This window comes from Podarcis bocagei (genome assembly GCF_964188305.1).
Source record: "Podarcis bocagei genome assembly, chromosome: 13".
NCBI classification, from domain to species: Eukaryota; Metazoa; Chordata; class Lepidosauria; order Squamata; family Lacertidae; genus Podarcis; species Podarcis bocagei.
The window spans coordinates 10,114,670-10,133,899 of record NC_138138.1 but is presented as its reverse complement, the minus strand read 5'-3'; the positions used below and the strand labels follow the sequence as shown (position 1 = coordinate 10,133,899).

Sequence of the window (19,230 nt, the reverse complement as noted above, 5' to 3'; positions counted from 1 at the left end):
CATAGAATCATAGAATCATAGAGTTGGAAGAGACCACAAGGGCCATCGAGTCCAACCCCCTGCCAAGCAGGAAACACCATCAGAGCACTCCTGACATATGGTTGTCAAGCCTCTGCTTAAAGACCTCCAAAGTAGGAGACTCCACCACACTCCTTGGCAGCAAATTCCACTGTCAAACAGCTCTTACTGTCAGGAAGTTCTTCCTAATGTTTAGGTGGAATCTTCTTTCTTGTAGTTTGGATCCATTGCTCCGTGTCCGCTTCTCTGGAGCAGCAGAAAACAACCTTTCTCCCTCCTCTATGTGACATCCTTTTATATATTTGAACATGGCTATCATATCACCCCTTAACCTCCTCTTCTCCAGGCTAAACATGCCCAGCTCCCTTAGCCGTTCCTCATAAGGCATCGTTTCCAGGCCTTTGACCATTTTGGTTGCCCTCCTCTGGACACGTTCCAGTTTGTCAGTGTCCTTCTTGAACTGTGGTGCCCAGAACTGGACACAGTACTCCAGGTGAGGTCTGACCAGAGCAGAATACAGTGGCACTATTACTTCCCTTGATCTAGATGCTATACTCCTATTGATGCAGCCCAGAATTGCATTGGCTTTTTTAGCTTAAATAGCCTTGTAGTGGGGTGGGAGAGCAGAAAACAATATATTTCATCCAAAAACAGATTCTCACACATTGCATTTCAAGCCCGTTTGTGTGCCTGCAGTCAAGAAGTACCTGATTCAATGGACCACATTCTCTTAGATTGCCCTTTGCACAGCAGACCTCGCCAACTGATGCTGAGCAAAATGTTGGACCTCTGGCGCACAGCTCTGAGAAGAAGCCAAAGAAGGTTTCTCCTGGCAGATCGGGACAAAGTTATTACTGCTTTAGTAGCTTCCTTTTTAGCCACAGTCTTACCTGAAAGGGTTCCCAACGAACTATCCTTTCGGGAAATAGACAGGGTATAGCACAGGCATAGGCAAACTCAGCCCTCCAGATGTTTTGGGACTACAATTCCCATCATCCCTGACCACTGGTCCTGTTAGCTAGGGATGATGGGAGTTGTAGTCCCAAAACATCTGGAGGGCTGAGTTTGTCTATGCCTGGATATCCAAATGCACACAACCATAGTGTGACCTTGATACCTTCACCCTTGTCTTTTTAATTATCCCAGTTACTTGAAACGTTTTATACTCTGATGCCAATAAAGACAATTGGTTGGTTGGTTGGTTGGTTGGTTGGTTGGTTGGTTGGTTGGTTGGTTAGTTGAATATATTTCACATCTGGCAACCAATATGCCCCTTTGGTTTCAGCTAGTACATGGGTAGACAAGTCTAGAAAACCTTGGAAACAAATTTTCACAGCCTTTTAACAGCCTTGTATGGTGGTTCATTTACCAGAAGTACAGTGGTACCTCTAGATATGAACAGGATCCGTTCCGGAGCCCCGTTCGCATCTAGAGGTAAACGTATCTAGTGACGGCACGGCACCGCTTCTGCGCATGCGCGTGACGTCATTTTGAGCATCTGTGCATGCGCAAGCAGCGAAACCCAGAAGTAGCGTGCTCCGTTACTTCCGGGTTGCTGCAGAGCGCAACTCGAACGCGCTCAACTTGAAGCAAATTTAACCCAAGGTATGACTGTAATGTATTCAGCATTAACTTGGTGTGTGTATACTTGATTCTGACTAAACTAAGCCTCCATGGGCTTAGTTCATTCCTTGGTGTCCCCAGCCAAAAGAATAGCAGATAGCAGAGCTGGGAAAGACCTCTGGAGAACTACCACGAAACCACAGCAGTCAGCACCAAAGCAGCAATATACTGGTACCTCAGGTTACAGACGCTTCAGGTTACAGACTCCGCTAACCCAGAAATAGTACCTTGAGTTAAGAACTTTGCTTCAGGTTGAGAACATAAATCGTGTGGGGCAGCGTGGCAGCAGCAGGGGCCCCCATTAGCTAAAGTGGTACCTCAGGTTAAGAACAGTTTCAGGTTAAGAACGGACCTCCAGAACGAATTAAGTTCTTAGCCCGAGGTACCACTGTACAGCATTGACTGGGTTCAGTACGAATCCCCATTCTCGTTGCCAAATCATGTTCCACCTGTTATTTTGCTGTGTCTGGCTGTCTTCCCCCCTTTGTGCGCATTGAGATTTCAGAAGCACCAGAAATGCCTCTGGACCATAGCTGTCAACTTTCAGATTTGAAAATAAGGGATCAGCAGCCTCACCTGTCCCGGGGACAGTCTACGGGATATCTAACAATCCGGGATAGTAGCGGGAAGCAGAGACATCACCTTGCCAACAAAGGTCCATATAGTTAAAGCTATGGTTTTCCCAGTCGTGATGTATGGAAGTGAGAGCTGGACCATAAAGAAGGCGGATCGCCAAAGAATTGATGCTTTTGAATTATGGTGCTGGAGGAGACTCTTGAGAGTCCCATGGACTGCAAGAAGATCAAACCGATCCATTCTTAAGGAAATCAGCCCTGAGTGCTCACTGGAAGGGACAGACCATGAAGTTGAGGCTCCAATACTTTGGCCACCTCATGAGAAGAGAAGACTCCCTGGAAAAGACCCTGATGTTGGGAAAGATGGAGGGCACAAGGAGAAGAGGATGACGGAGGACGAGATGGTTGGACAGTGTTCTCGAAGCTACCAGCATGAGTTTGACCAAACTGCGGGAGGCAGTAGAAGACAGGAGTGCCTGGCATACTCTGGTCCATGGGGTCACAAAGAGTCGGACACAACTAAACGACTAAACAACCACAACAAGCAGGAAGCAGCAGGAAACGGCACTGGAATAAGGGAATTTCCCGCCAAAAAAGTGAAGGTTGACAGCTATGCTCTGGACCCAGCAGCGGAGGAAGCCGCTTGGGCGCCTGGGGCGGGGCGAGCTGCCCATAGGGGCAGGGCGCACTGCGGGGCCTCTGGAGTCTGCCTGCCTCCTCCCACTCAGCCGCCCTACAGCTGGGGGAGAGGCAGCGGGCAGACCATTTGGGCAGTGTGGAGCCTGCACGCACCCAAGCCACCACGTCTCTCCCAGGAGAGACATGTGGCTCAGGCATGCTGCAGGCCCTGCAGTGAGTGCCACCCGGCATTTTGTCACCCCCCTCAGTGGTGACACCCGGGACGGTCCGCACCCACCACACCCATCTTCCTCTGTCCCTGTCTGGACCTCCAACGAAGAGCAAATAACAACATTCTCTTTCCTGTTTCAGTGGAGCGGGCAAAAGCAGCCGATGAAAGGCGGCGCTCCCTCGCCAGACAGGCCCGGGACGACTACAAGAGGCTGTCGTTGCAAGGAACCCGCAAAGGAAAAGTAGCGGGGGTCTCCACGGTTTTTAAGGCAGGGGAGCAGAAACGGCCGCTTCCTCCTCCTCCTCTGCCACCGAAACCTAAGCATCTCAGTGCCGGAATGACCAACGGCAAAACAGACAGGTTAGTAACCCTGAAGGCTTTGACTAAGTCGGTAGAGTGAGGAGGTGAGGAGGGGAAGGCCAAGGGAGAACTCAGAAAGGAAACCTGAATTGTTCTTCCTCCTGTTGAGTCCTTTCCTCCTGACCACACTCTGTATATATCTATATGGATAATGAAGCTGTTGAAATTGTGCAATTGGCTTTTAAAATGCAATTCTGGGACATAAAAGGTAAAGGGACCCCTGACCATTAGGTCCAGTCGTGCCAACTCTGGGGTTGTGGCGCTCATCTCGCTTTATTGGCCGAGGGAGCCGGCGTACAGCTTCCGGGTCATGTGGCCAGCATGACTAAGCCGCTTCTGGCGAACCAGAGCAGCGCACGGAAACGCCGTTTACCTTCCCGCTGGAGCAGTACCTATTTATCTACTTGCACTTGGACGTGCTTTCGAACTGCTAGGTTGGCAGGAGCAGGGACCGAGCAGCGGGAGCTCACCCCGTTGTGGGGATTCAAACCGCCAACCTTCTGATCGGCAAGTCCTAGGCTCTGTGGTTTAACACACAGTGCCACCCGTGTCCTGAGACATAGTTCAGCTATATCGGGCTTGAACGCACCTGAATGTGACTAGCTGAGGTGACTGACGCCTCTAGCCATCCAGCAGGAGTGTTTCTGTGCGGAAAAGGCCAGTGGGAGTTATTTTGACGCGGCCTGGCACACTTCCTAGAGTTATACAAAAAGCCACAGTAGGCCATATGAAGGAAGAAACAGCTATGTTGGCAGAGGGCTGGTGATGTGTGGGCAGGCTGGGTTTTTCCTGGAGCACGTCTAAAGCACACAGTGTTTACGTGTCAATGACACACAATTAAATGCCCATGAGACCTAACTGAATCCAATATATATACAAGGAAAATCAAAGCCAATAAAAAACCTTAAAAGGAATGAGAATGTTTCTTACCTGAAGTAAATTGGGGGACGTGTTGAACAGTCTTTACTAACCTGCTGCCCTCCAAATGTTTTGGGGTACAGCTCCTGTTAATCCCAGCCAGAATGAGCACTTACTAATCTTTGGCCTTAATAGTGGTGGCCCCATGCCTGCTGCCAACTCCTGCAGCTCCTTGGAAATGCTGCCCTGACCCTCCTAGGCCTCGTGGAAGGGAGCAAGGAGAAGGGTCAACTCCCTTTGCTTGCCTCATCTTCTTATTGCTTGGCTGGACAAATAGATGGGTCCCAAATTAAAGAAAGGAAGCAAGCAAGGGGTCGTTGCTGGTGGTGAGAAGCCAGAAGAGAGTTTGGTTCAGCCCTTGTGACAAGACTCCTAGAAGGGCATCTGGCCCAAGTATTCTCCGAAACATCTATAACAGGCACACTTTATTCTAAATCGTGATTTGCATTTTTGTAAAGGAGCTTATCTTTGCAATGGGACTGAACTTAAATCCAGTGCAAAGATCGTAATCTGCTCCCCACTTCTTTCTCTCTTTTTTATTGCGACAACAGGAAGCAGGCACTACAAAGGACTGTCTCCACTGCTACTCAGGAGGCCATCATTCGGTGGTTCAAGGAAGAGCAGCAGCAGCTCCGAGCTGGTTTTGAGAAATCCACGGGCCAGGTAGCACCTTGGTTCCATGGTGAGTACCTGGTCTTCCTGCCTTTCATAGGGCAAGGGAGCCCAAGCTAAGGACCACTGTGTCAGGAATGAGCCAGCTCCGAGCAAAGATTTACAGCCGACTGCAGTAAGCAGCCAGGAACAGAGAGGCTCAGATGTTAGTCAGGCAGGGGAGAGCCGACAGCTGCAGACTTCGGCTCTGCCTGACCTTGACGAGCAGACTGATAAGACAGTAGGTGAGAGCAGGCTAGAACACAGTCAAGGCTCACAAGGAAGCAGAAACAGGAGCGAATAGATCCAGAGACAGCCTCTCAGATCAAGAAGAGGGTGGGGCTGAGCCCCTAAGTCCGAGGAGTTGGCGAATGGGAGGGCTGCTAGATTGGAAACAAAACAAGAGATGTAAGAGTCATAAGTTCAATGTATTCTGTCACAGCCGGAAGGAGTCTTCAGAAGGGTCATCTTGAGTAATGATGCCAGAGGCTTTGTCAGAGCTGTCCGGAGCTATCTGTTTGTTTTTGCAATAAATCCTCCTTTTTAATTACCTACGCTTTACTGTGTTATCAAGCTGGGAACCTGGACTCCTGACACACTGCAAGACGGGGCATTTGTAGATTTCTTGATACTATCATATGCTCAGCCTTCCTTAATGCTGTTGTCTCTCCCGTGGCCCAAATGTAGGCTGTGAGCTCCTTGGGATAGGCACAGATTTTTTCCCTTATATTACACCATAAATTAAGTGCCCTGGACACTGCATCGCTGAACGATCCCAGATAGCCTCTGCGAACCATCCACTCAGCTGACACGCCTCTCATGATTCATGGGAATCATTCCCATGTCTTCATTGGTTCATCAGGAAGTTAGGACGCTCGCTTTCTGCATAAGAATTTTGGGATGGGAACAAATCTCATTAACAGTGTAGCCGTGTAACACATGGTGAACTAACAAAAACAGTGAGATTTCATTAAATATTCCTTGCTTTCACGGTTGGGTCCCAGAGATGACCAACCAGATTCAGCAGGGATCTTGGAAGTGGTCGAAATTATGAGCCAAGGGTTCGTCCAGGTTTATCGTAGTGGGAGATGGGAACAAGGTGTTCTCTCTTTTGTTTTGGAAACAGCAAACGAAGCAGCAAAGCACAAGCCCTATGGCACCCATTTTGTTTTTCTGTCCAGCAGGTGTATTGACACACATAGCTTTGACTAAATCCAGCAGTGTGTAGGGAGGCCACGAAAGAGGTTTTTCAACAGTAAGTAGGTGCAGAGTTAGGGACCCGGGTGGCGCTGTGGGTTAAACCACAGAGCCTAGGACTTGCTGATCAGAAGGTCGGCGGTTCAAATCCCCGCTCCTGTTGCTCAGTCCCTGCTCCTGCCAACCTAGAAGTTCGAAAGCATGTCAAAGTGCAAGTAGATAAATAGGTACCACTCTGGCAGGAAGGTAAACGGCGTTTCCGTGTGCAGCTCTGGTTCGCCAGAAGTGGCTTAATCACATAACCCGGAAGCTGTACACTGGCTCCCTCGGCCAATAAAGCGAGATGAGCGCCGCAACCCCAGAGTCGGTCACGACTGGACCTAATTGTCAGGGGTCCCTTTACCTTTACCTAGGTGCAGAGTTAAGCTGGGAAAAGTGGTCTGATGACTAATGGGATCTTGAACCAGCCAGGTCACTGAATAGGCTGGGAGCTGGTCCACTATATTAGAGAAGATTTGACAGCATCTTTCCAATGTGCAGCAAGCCGGCAAATAGTTTTCTCTTGTTTAGCTCTCGCCTTTCATTTTTGGGACAGGCATTTTAACTACCAAGAAAGCAGAAGAACATCTAAGCGGTTTGGCACCTGGGAGCTTCCTGATCCGGGTCAGTGAAAAGATCAAAGGCTACGTCCTCTCGTATTTGTCGGCCAAAGGCTGCAAGCACTTCCTGATAGATGCTTCCGGGGATTCGTACAGCTTCCTGGGTGTGGATCAGCAGCAGCATTCAACGTTGGCTGACCTGGTCGATTACCACAAGGTGCGCCTCTCGTAATGCTCAACTTCTCCACCACCACCTCATTCTATGACTATGTTGAAGCTTCTTGGTGCACGAAATGTTATTCTGCAGGACTTAATGCAACGTTAGGTGCCCTGTAAGTGTTATTGGTTGGGACCATAGCTGTCAATGATTCCCTATTTTAAAAGGAAAATTCCCTTATTCCAAATAGGATTCCTCGCAAGCCAAGGGAAAAGTTGACAGCTATGGTTGAGATGCAGGTGGCGCTGTGGTGTAAACCACTGAGCCTTGGGCTTGCCGATCGGAAGGTTGGTGGTTCGAATCCCCGCAACGGGGTGAGCTCCCGTTGTTCGGTCTCAGCTCCTGCCAACCTAGCAGTTCGAAAGCACGCCAGTGCAAATAGATAAATAGGTACCACTCCAGTGGGAAGGTAAACAGCGTTTCCGTGCGCTGCTCTGGTTCGCCAGAAGTGGCTTAGTCATGCTGGCCGCATGACCCGGAAAAACTGTCTGAGGACAAACGCCGGCTCCCTCAGCCAGTAAAGTGAGATGAGTGCCGTAACCCCAGAGTCGTTCACAGCTGGACTTAACTGTCTGCAACTGCTTTTTAAAATGTTTCCGAATTTATTATCTTTGGGGCAAAGTGAATGATGAAAACTGAAAGAGAAGAATGTCTGTGACCACTTTTATATAAAACAATACCCACCCACCCCACAAAAGGGAGACGTAGATCTCCAGACACACAAAGCAAAAAAGCATGGCTGCTTGTTTATTCCAGGATTTCAGTTATGGGAATGTAGATGTCTTGTGTATATGTTGTCTTAAAGCTGAGCTCAAATCCACTGGGCGAAGAGCCTGCCATGATTGCTGTTTGAAATCAGATTTCTCTTTACCCCAAGCTATACTGATATCAACTGATGATATGCTCAGCTACCTTAAATGCTGCTCATCTGCCTGCTTTGATAACCAGCCTGGATAGCTCAGTTGGTTAGAGTGTGATGCTGATAATGCCAAGGTTGCAGGTTTGATCCCTGTAAGGGACAGCTGCATATTCCTGCATTGCAGGGGTTTGGACTAGATCAGGGGTCAGCAAACTTTTTTAGCAGGTCCACTGTCTCTCAGACCTTGTTGGGGGCCGGACTATATTTTTTTCTTGGGGGGGGGGGGCTATGTGGTGGTGAACAAATTCCTATGCCCCACAAATAACCCAGAGACGCATTTTAAATAAAGGCACACATTCTACTCGTGTAAAAACACGCTGATTTCCGGACCGTTTGTGGGCCAGATTGAGAATGCGATTGAGCTGGATCCGGCCCCCAGGCCTTAGTTTGTCTACCCATGGACTAGATCAGTGGTGTCCAAACTTTTTTCAAAGAGGGCCAGATTTGATGAAGTGAAGGGCCATGAGGGCCAACCAAAGTTGTTGACCTTTTATGTTTTTTTAGGAATTTACCCCAGGAAATAAACTGCTACAGGGGCCGAATTAGGCCCCCGAAACGGACTCTGGACATGCCCAGACTAGGTGATGTTCAGGGTCCCTTCTTCCAGCTCAAGAATTCTATGGTTCTAAACTGATTGACCAGTTTCTAGTAGGAAATGAATGGCTGATTTTAGAACTCTGGAACCTAAATTTGTACTGGCTTTCTTCCTATTAGGAGGAGCCCATCACATCTTTTGGAAAGGAGATTCTGCGTTATCCCTGTGGCCAACAAGGGGAGGAGCCAGACTACCTTGATCTTTTCGAGTGACGCCTGACATTTCTGATCTCTACCATGTGAAGAACTTCTCTTGAATGGGTAGATGTGGAGCAGGCAAAAGTTGAGCCAGCTCCCGTCAGCTTTTACAATACCCTCGGAAACGGCGAAGTGATGGTGCGAGTACGTTTGGCTAATCGAGAAGTGAAATCTGGACAGCTGCCAGCAAGCGACGAGAAGATACAAAGGAACAGGAAGCAGAACCATAAAGAAAATAGCAAAAGAATAAATCTATTTTCAAAGATAATTACAGCAGTTAAAACTTTCCATAGACACTTTTGTTCAGGCTGAATCCTGCCCTTGTGTGTTCCTGTTCAATCAGGAGACATAGAACATTTCCAAAGTGTAATTCACATTTCCTGTAAATACTTGAAAGGGTTGTATTATTAGCGAAAGCCACAAATAGGGTTGTCTTCAGAATGGTGGGGCCCTCTCTGCTCCCATTAGCCAGTGGCAATTGAGTGTGGTCAAGAGCAGTAAGGCCACTGTTCGTATCTTCAAACTGCCTCCATTTACCGCGATCAGACCCTGGTGAAATCATATCCCTGGCTTATCGCCGTTTTGTCTTTGGAGTTGTTGGGGGGGTGCGCCATTAAAACCTGCCAGTGTGTCACATCCATGCAGGATAGTTCTCCCAGTTTCAGCCCTCTCCAGAACTCGCTAGCAGCTCAGTCTCTGCAGGTGGCAGATGCCAAGTGAAGCCAAGTGACTCCAGCGTGCGTGACGGAACATTTGTCCCCACGCTACACTGCTACTGTTTTCCTTTTGTTGCTCCACAGCCGCCCAGGCAGACATACTACCTGTTTCAGCACCCAGTGCATTACAGACGGTTGCAGAGTAAATGACCAGCAGATAAAGAACCGTCCTTCGCAATGGATGCTCATGTGTTGCGGATGCAACGATGGGGACTTTGAATGCTGACTCTTGGTATGAAAATAGGGCTGCTAAAAAGGGGTGTTGCTGTTTTTTGCTACAGATAGGTAGCCGTGTTGGTCTGCCATAGTCAAAATAAAAAAATTCCTTCCAGTAGCACCTTAAAGACCAACTAAGTTAGTTCTTGGTATGAGCTTTCGTGTGCATGCACACTTCTTCAGATACACTGAAACAGAAGTTGCCAGATCCTTCTATATAGTGAGAAGGTGGGGAGGGGTATTACTCAGAAGGGTGGTGGGAATGGGAGATTGGCAGATAGCTGAGATGAGCCTGTTGACGACTCTAAACGATTGTAATAGGTCTTACAGGAAAAGGCAAGGGGTGAGAAGGTGAGAAATGGCTTAGTCATGTATAATGAGATAAGAATCCAATGTCTTTGTTCAGACCAGGTCTCTCCATGGTTTTAAGTTTGGTAATGAGTTGCAATTCAGCAGCTTCTCTTTCCAGTCTATTTCTGAAATTCCTTTGTAGTAAAACAGCTACTTTGAGATCTTGTATAGAATGTCCTGGGGGATTGAAGTGTTCTCCTACTGGTTTCTCTGTTTTGTGATTCTTGATGTCAGATTTATGTCCGTTTATTCTTTGGCGTAAGGTTTGGCCTGTTTGTCCAATATAGAGAGCTGAAGGACACTGTTGGCATTTCATGGCATACACAATGTTAGACGATGAGCAATTAAATAGTCCCGAGATGGTATGTGTGATGTTGTTGGGGCCAGTAATGGTGTTGTCCGGGTGTATGTGGCAGCAAAGTTGGCATCTGGGTTTATTGCAGGCTCTGGTGCCAGTGTCCGTGTTAAGTCTGGTTGTAGTATTATTGTGGGTTAGGAGTTGTTTAAGATTGGGTGGCCTTTAAGGTGCTACTGGAAGGAATTTTTTTATTTTGTTTTTTGCTAGGAAATGTTAGGAGAAATGTTGTGGGGGTTTTTTTAACCAAGCCCTCTCTCTGTAAAGGAATGGACTCATCCATTGCCTGAATCCCATTTTAATTGTGTTATTCAGTTCACTGTGGAGGGCCACCCTTTTTAGACTCACACTTCCCCTGGGTCTAGAAAGCTGGGTATGAGTGGTTTTGCATTTGCCCCACTGCTTTCCCCCAGAAAACCCGTGGTTTAGCACTGAATCGGGGGGGGGGGGAATGGAAAAGTGTGGTTGGGCCCCCGTTGTGCCTTCATGATTTGTGCTCATGATGGGATTGGAGAGGTTGTACTTGATTCCACTTCCAATACTGTTTGTGCCTTCAAATGTTTCAGGGTGAACACACTGCTTCCTTTCCAATCAGTGCACGTCCTGTAACTTTCTCCCGATGTCCTGTCACTTTTTGTACCAGAAATGTTCCAAGTTTATTCTGTGTCCTGCTTTGGTAGAGCTGTAGTACAAAGAGTTCCCCTCTAGACAGCAGCACTGCAATACCATTGAAGAAGCATCGCAGAACGAATAATAAAGTGGAATCATGTGTGGATGGTCCAGTATAAATCCATCACTAAATGCACTATTATTGAGCCAATAACATGTTGCAGAACTAAAATACCGCTTTTCTGCAGGGGCCTGGAGTGAGAAACTTTGGATCAAGATTTGCCAAAATGAAAGGCAAAGTGGCTGAAATTTTAAAAGAGACTATTTGCCTTCTCTGTGTAGAATCTGGACAAGGCTCCACTATATACCCTTGCTTTTCAATTATCAGTATTATCTAATTGTTTGTACAGCTAGGTATGTCAGGAAATATATACCTTATATTTTCATCTGTGTCTGTATTTAAATGATGCTCTGTTTTAAAGGCTGGAACCTCAAACACGTAAGAGTAAGAAGAAAGCGGAATCCAAGTCAGCAAATATTAATGTCAAGTCCTAGATAAAATCATTGTCTGCTAAATCCATCTCTCTTTAATGTCTCCAAACTGTATGAGGTTCAGTGCAAGTCAGGACTGGTGCTTCTAGCTAAAAGCCCCTCTTGGCTTTACTTACCAATCCACCTGACGACCTTAGATCTATTCACAAAAACATTTCACCATTCTGTTAAATTGTGCTACATCTCAGCATGTGCATGTTAAGTGTGCGCCAAGGGACACAAAACCCAAAGTGCGCTGTTGAGGACAAGCAAAGAATGATAATTGAGAGCACTCAAGGACAAGTGACCATATTATCTTTACTGACTCCACAGAAGTTCAGAAGATATGGCTTTGTGAGGCGTGTGGGTAGGTGTATATGAGAGAGAGAGAGAATGAATTTTGATAATGGTGTTGGCTTCCATATAGAGCTAATACATTCAACTTTCAGTGTTCGCTTTCTAGCTGCTAGGAGTCATTAGATAAACATCTAAATGCTCGTCTGAAAAGAGAGCCCTGACCCACGCAACTGATCTGGATCCCTGTCATTCTGTTATGGTGCTTATCTGATAACCCCCCTTGAATTGGATTGGTGGCACACGTGGCCCAGATATGCGTGTGCATCCCCTATCTAGGGCCACTGGTTACTCACAACAACAGAGTCTAGGAAAAGACTGGATCGGGGCTATTGTCAGTAATCTCATTTCAGCATTACAGGGTCCACACTGTAAAGATCTCCCTGGGATTTCATTCAATCCAAGTTTATGAGCACCTCGCTACCCATTTGATAAAATGTAAAGCTTTGTGTAATCCTATTGTAGCGTCAGTCAAAGTTGGAAAACCACCTTGTTTGTCCTTAAAATATCAAACCGTTGAGGGGTTGGAGGGGAAGCTATTCTCCATGCCGTAATGGCATCACCCAGTGCTGCAATGTGGCACAGAGAAAAGACTACGATGGTATCAAAAGCCCCGCAAGCAAATAACCAAGAGAAGCATTTCCTCTCCTGCGAGTGTGGTTTTGGGAACAGCCTTCTGAGTCAGATTTTGAGGTTCTTGGTTTTTATCTCCGAGTAAGACCTCCTTTGGCTTCAAGACTTCTTATTGCTTGCTTTCTGCTTGCGCCGATGAGCCTCGATTTCCCTCCTGAAGAACAGCATCCCCAGCTGGCCGTGAGACGCTTCATTCATGGCCTTGGACTGAATGCACATTTTGTACTGCTCTGGGGTCAGTTCATCCAAGCAGTGCTTTTCATGCCAGAGGTGGAAGAGGCCCCGGACAGGCGTCCTGACCACAATGAGGTTGCTGTGAAGGTATTTGCGGTACAGATGTACGTCTTCTCCTCCCCAGCCTTTTATGTCGAGATCAAATCCTCCTAAGAGAAAAAAAAAAGACAGGTTTCATGTGATTGTGGCACACAGAGAGAGACCTGTGGGCCCAGGAACTGAGGGGAAAGCCTTTCAAGATGGTTGCCACTGCGAGAAATCAAGAGTCAATGTGTTTCTTTACTTGCAGAGTCTTTTGGATCAGATCAGGATACGACTCAATGTTTTAAAATATACAACGGTACCTCTACTTGTGTTCACCTCCAATTACATATCCTTTGGGATACATACGCGGCAAACCCAGACGTATTTTTCCTGGTTTCGTCATGCGCAGAAGTGCTGTATGCGCCGCGCACATGCACAGAAACGCTAAACCATGCTATGCGCATGAGCAGAAGCGGCACCTCCAGTTGCGGAAACCTCAGGATCTGACCGGAGCTCCAGAACGGATCCTGTCCACAACCAGAGGGACCACTGTATTCCCAAAATGGCTTGGGAGCCTTAAGGGTCCAGAGAAGAGGCTTGATTGTGCCCCACATAAATGTAACACTAATTTGGCATGGTGGGAACCAGCCTTGATTGGATTTAATATCTAAATATTCATTTGATTTCATTTCTTACCAATGTTGATATAATCAGAGCGGTATTGGCAAGTCATTCCAAATCCAAAGTCTCTCCAAAACCCCGTCTCCTTTTTTATAACCTGGAAGAAAGAAAGGTGCATTTATCTGTGTATATGTGCGTGCATATTTCACATAAAGATCATTTATCCCTGTGCGGTGGCTGCTTCCAGCTGCAGTCAGTTAACACTCCCTTATCTCTCACCTTTGCCGTTCTTTCATATTCTAAGAGCTACATCGCACATGTTAGAATCAGATACACAATAAGGATTTAGCATGTCTTCAGGTGGTCCACCTAGTGTGTGAGGTCCCTACACAGTCCTTGTTTTTAGCTATATCCATACCAAATAAATCTGCCACTGGATCCCTCCTTGAAACTGCCATGCTGCTATAGACATATATATAAAAAAGTAGACTGCCACTTCCATCATCTGGAGACAAGGCTTGTTAGTGATGCTTGAAATCATGGAGAAATCCAGGATTGGGCAGCAGTCGCCAGCCCCACCAAACAAAGTAGAAGCAAAGACTCCTGGACTCTTGACTTTTATTTTGTATGAAAGAATGTGGACTTGAGGAGTTTTAAAGCATTTTTAAATTTTCCCCGCTAATACAAATGCAGCCCATTCTTACTATCCCCAACCTGCAGCCTGGGGAGGCTACAGAGAAAGAATGTCTCATGATAGACGTGGAATGTAATAGTCCATTACAGTGGTACCTCGGGTTACCGTATTTTTCGCCCCATAGGACGCACTTTTTCCCCTCCAAAAATCAAGGGGAAATCTGGTTGCGTCCTATGGGGCAAATGCAGGCTTTCGCTGAAGCCTGGAGAGCGAGAGGGGTCGGTGCGCACCGACCCCTCTCGCTCTCCAGGCTTCAGGAAGCTCTGCGCAACCCTCGGGAGACCGGCTCCGAGGGTTGCGCAGAGCTGCCTGCAGTCCCCGGCTCAGCACAGCTCTGCGCCTCCATCCAGAGCGGGGCGCTAAGTCCCGCCCCACTCCAGACGGCAGGGCAGAGCTGCCTGCCGTCCCGGGACTGCAGGCAGATCTGCGCCGCCATCCGGAGCGGGGCACTAAGTCCCGCCCCACTCCAGGTGGCGGCGCAGAGCTGCCTGCAGTCCCGGGATCAGCGCACTTCTCCCCATCACCAGCCCCACAAGCTCGGGGGACAGCGGGGAGGCAGAGCGTGCCTTCCCACTGTTCCCCGACCTGGTTCTTCCAGCCCCGCACCTGGGGGGGGAAATAATTTTTTTCCCTTTATTTCCCCCCCAAAAAACTAGGTGCGTCCTATGGGCCAGAGCGTTCTATGGGGCGCAAAATACGGTACATACGCTTCAGGTTACAGACTCCGCTAACCCAGAAATATTACCTGGGGTTAAGAACTTTGCTTCAGGATGAGAACAGAAATCGTGCTCTGGCGGCATGGTGGCAGGAAGAGGCCCCATGAGCTAAAGTGGTGTTTCAGGTTAAGAACAGTTTCAGGTTAAGAACGGACCGCCGGAACGAATTAAGTCCTTAACCCGAGGTACCACTGTAATCGGGTCCTCCCTTAAAGAGGACGCAGGTGGCGCTGTGGGTTAAACCACAGAGCCTAGGACTTGCCCGTAGCTCGGTCCCTGCTCCTGCCAACCTTAGTAGTTCAAAAGCATGTCAAAGTGCAAGTAGATAAATAGGTACCGCTCCGGCGGGAAAGTAAACGGCGTTTCCGTGCGCTGCTCTGGTTTGCCAGAAGCAGCTTTGTCATGCTGGCCACATAACCTGGAAGCTGTACGCCGGCTCCCTCAGCCAATAAAGCCAGATGAGCGCCACAACCCCAGAGTCAGCCACGACTGGACCTAATGGTCAGGGGTCCCTTTAGCTTTTTACCTTTTACCCTTAAGGAGGGCACGTAATGCAGTGAGACCTGGAAAAGTGACACCCTGTGTTGTGGGTGGGTAGGTCCTTCAAAGCTGGGTGCAATCTGGCCAATGGGACGCAGTCCAAACGGTTCGAGGGACCTATTTATGCCCATGCACGTGACCCAGAGCTTCCTCTTTCGGCTCGCCCGCCCACCTCTCCCTACTTTTAGGGCTGTGCGCTTGACCTTGCTATGCCATCGTGTGTCGTCTGTCATTGGGACAGGGGCACGGCAGGAATTCTCCCCACTTGGCTGATTGGCTGTTGCCATTTGGGTTTCGCCTGCCGGGTAGCAAATTGACACAACTTGTAAGGTTGGCTCTGGTTCAGGTGATAGGGATGGGAGAACGCTCTCGGCATCCCTATGTGAAGGGTATTCTGTTAAAGGAATCCAGGGACTCAATGGTTTGGTCAACGCCTGAGAGGGGGTTGTGCCCATGCCTGAGTCCAGGGGGACATTTGGGTAGCCTGTTCCTGGCTTTCCGCTTATCCAGGTGTTCACCCTTGGCTGACCTATGCTGGAACCCTGGGTCAGCGCTACCTGCATGCCAGGGAACTAGTCGAACCAGAGCCTATGCAACCAGTCACTTTCTGTAATCAATAAAGTTGTGGCCTAAATTCTGCCAAAAACCAAAACCAAAATTTGAGTCATGTGCGAATTTATTTGGAGGGAGGTTTCTGGGTCTGAACACGCAATTCATATTTTTGCTGATTTCAGACAAGCTGAGGTTTGGGATTTGAATACTAAGGCTGCTTTCAGATGACATCATTACTGATTTGCCTTCAGGGAGATTTCATGACGTTGCCTCTTTAATGAGCATTTATTCTGATTTATCTGGAGGGGTTAGCTGATGCTGCATTGAAGCAAGCCTTATCCCAAACTTCCCAATGCATTTCCGCATCATGCCCCCTTAAAAAGTCCAGTTTTTTGGGGGGGAAGCAGGTTTGTTGCACAAAAGCTCCCAATGAACTATAATTGCACAACATGAATTTGCTGGTGATCGAATCTCACCTGAAAATAGAGACCAGTCCAAAAGTTCCCTTGCTGCCCTTTCTAGCATATTCATAAACCACAGTCCTAAGCTCCTTTGCCTTCTAATTGGTGTGTAACAATTTTAAAAAGATTTTGAGCTGAAACAGTTCCATATTTTAGGCAGGGTAACATTTAAGTGCGCCTTTTTTAGTACAGTGGTACCTCGCAAGACGAAAAACACGCAAGACGAAAGAGTTTTCCATTTTTTGAGTCATTCCGCAAGACGAATTTCCCTATGGGCTTGCTTCGCAAGACAAAATGTCTTGCGAGTTCTTGCGAGTTTGTTTCCTTTTTCTTAAAGCCGCTAAGCCGTTAATAGCCGCTAAGCCGTTAATAGCCGCTAAGCCGCTAATAGCCGCTAAGCCGCTAATAGCCGTGCTTCGCAAGATGAAAAAACCGCAAGACAAAGAGACTCGCGGAACGGATTAATTTCGTCTTGTGAGGCACCACTGTATATATGGATTTAGAACATCATTTAAAGCCATTTAACGCATTTACTTACCAACTGCTGTTCTACAGGTGGAATGGAATCGTGGTGTCCATAAATTAGGCCTGGGTTATACTGGCTGAAAAGAACTGGGTAAAACACCTTCTTCCCTAAAAACGAGAGTGTGTTGAAAAAACTGGGTTATTTGTGCTAAGTTTGCATATATGCTTTTTATCCTGGAATGTGTTGACTTTTATGTTCATAGCCTTTGATTTAAGTACCCTTGGGGGGTTTGTATCCTTTTGTAGAAAAATAATCCAACATTTTGGAGTAGTTTTGTTCTGTTGATTAAAGTGGTATCATTATGATAGCAACTTTGCTGTCGAGTTCCTGGGATCCCAGCTATCCTGCACTTGTGTCACAGGGGCTCTAACCTAGGGCTCATCCAAACTTCCATTTGCCCCACCACTTTCCCCTGGGGAAGTCCATATTTTAGCACTGAATTGGTGGCAGGAGGGGGGAAGCAGTCGAGTTTCCTGCTGATTGCTGTTTGTTCCAATTTAGCACTAAAGAGTAGGTTTTCCAGGGGAAAGCAGCGGGGCAAAGGCATAGCTGTTAACCGTCCCTTATTTGGTGGGAAAGCCTCTTATCCCAGCGCTGTGTCCCGCTGCTGTCCCTTATTGATGATGTCCCTTAAATTTCCCGGGTTTCAAAGGAAGCAGCTCCTCTCCCTCCCTCCCTGCCGGCCAGGGAGGAGGGAGGCTCCAACTGTGTTGCTTGGCTGCGTTGCTCACCCAATAAGGAGTCTAAGAACGACTGGGGGGTGGAGCTTGCATGCCTTGTGCCGATCAAATCGGCCGCATTGCCTGGGGACTCGCCTTTGCTCAGCGCTTCCCAGCGGAGAGGTGATGGTGGTTTTCCTTGCTGCTTCCCCTTTGTCGGGTTGCTGCACTGTGGGAACCACCGCTTGAGACTTTGTTTGGCTGCTGGCTGGGCTTTCTGCCTTTGGCTTGGAGGGGCTCAGAAGTCGAACATACCTGTTTCCAGAAAATCCCTTATTTTGGCTGCTGATCCCTTATTTTCAAGGCTGCTGGTCCCTTATATTCAAATCTGTAAGTTGACAGCTATGGGCAAAGGCAAAACACTTTGACCCATGCTTTCTTGGCACGGGACAAGCATGGATGAGCGCTCTATGTTGGCAAAACAGACCAAGGTCTAAATCTAAGGATAGCTATACCTGGTTGTGTGTTCAGTCTACATGTGTTGAGGAATTCTGCTGTGAAGTATATATCTACATCACAGAAGAAGAGGACAACATTGCTTCCTTTCCAAAACCGTGCACCCACGTCCAGGCCTTTCCCTCTTGAGAACTCTTCGTTCAGCTGGATGAAGGTATAATTCTTGAAGTTGGCTGATCTATATAAGGAGGAATGGCAACATAAGCATTATTTGGCCTCTTTTGTCTTTAGGAAGACAAATAAAGAGTTAAAATAAGCAGCAGCAGCAACAACAACAACAACAAAATTCCCCCCAAATAGGGGAAAGATCTAGGAATTAATATACAGGAGAATACCTAGAACTGAACAGGAAATAAAATATGTAAAACTCTGATATCAGTAAATTTGATACATAATTTTTAAAGATGGGGTATTTATTGTATTTAATCACCCACAAATTGAAGCACCTGATGATTAATGCTGGAGAATATGGGGCAATTAAGTGCAGAGCTTTTGGTAATGTCATCATGTTTTTAAAATGATGCATAATCCTGGGCAATATTCAGGAAGTCGTGGGATATAGCTGTAAGATCCAATAATCATTGCTACATAAGCATATCTTACAACTATAATCATGCGTGAGAAACAAGATATTTAAATAACAAGATATTTAAATAGAGATATTTAAATAGTAACAAGATATTTAAATAGAGTTATTGAAATATGGATGGTTTGTATTGCCTTTTGGAATCAAAGATTTGGGGAAGTTATTTAACCTTACTCCTTATTTTTTATTACGTTTAATGTAATAGTGTGATCTGCACAGTACTTTCTGCTGATAAGACAATATAATGTCTTTTTTGCATTACTAAATAATACATTGGGAAAATAAAATGGACCAAAAAGCAAAGAAGAGCTATGAATTGTGCACCAAACAGGAGCACTCGTCACTAGTGAAGAAATAAGAGAGTCGTGTGGCACCTTAATGACAAACAGATTTGTTGTGGCGGCTGCTGGAATGGCCTTGAGTCCTGAATGCTAAGTTGGCTGATCTGGATTTTACCGGTTTCTGGCCTTAATGAGATACCACATCACAAAATGTGCTTTGGGAAATATAGTAGAGTATTTCTTTATTTAAATTAAAACTTTTTTTGACTGCCCTTCACATTAGTCTTGAGCTGGTGAACGATAATCTTAAAAAAACATACTGGCCATCAGCATCAC

The 19,230-nt window shown here is 47.0% G+C and overlaps 2 protein-coding genes across 5 annotated transcripts in view; one reads left to right on the top strand and one right to left on the bottom strand.

The window, feature by feature from the left end:
- SH2D4A (SH2 domain containing 4A) overlaps window positions 1–11,412 on the top strand; it is a 32,213-nt gene extending 20,801 nt beyond the window's left edge. The window contains exons 6-10 of the mRNA XM_081165532.1: window positions 3,207–3,426; window positions 4,896–5,026; window positions 6,788–7,008; window positions 8,642–9,726; window positions 10,581–11,412. Coding sequence (XP_081021658.1) covers window positions 3,207–3,426; window positions 4,896–5,026; window positions 6,788–7,008; window positions 8,642–8,734 — 665 coding nt within the window. The 3' untranslated portion in view covers window positions 8,735–9,726; window positions 10,581–11,412. The remainder of the gene's footprint in view (window positions 1–3,206; window positions 3,427–4,895; window positions 5,027–6,787; window positions 7,009–8,641; window positions 9,727–10,580) is intronic.
- A 383-nt stretch (window positions 11,413–11,795) lies between these two features.
- Window positions 11,796–19,230, bottom strand: part of CSGALNACT1 (chondroitin sulfate N-acetylgalactosaminyltransferase 1) — a 32,925-nt gene continuing 25,490 nt past the window's right edge. For all 4 annotated transcript variants that reach the window (XM_081166521.1, XM_081166522.1, XM_081166523.1 and 1 more), the window contains 4 exons: window positions 18,027–18,205; window positions 16,865–16,959; window positions 13,439–13,520; window positions 11,796–12,867 (listed from right to left, as the gene is read on the bottom strand). In XM_081166521.1, coding sequence (XP_081022647.1) covers window positions 12,584–12,867; window positions 13,439–13,520; window positions 16,865–16,959; window positions 18,027–18,205 — 640 coding nt within the window. In that variant the 3' untranslated portion in view covers window positions 11,796–12,583. The remainder of the gene's footprint in view (window positions 12,868–13,438; window positions 13,521–16,864; window positions 16,960–18,026; window positions 18,206–19,230) is intronic.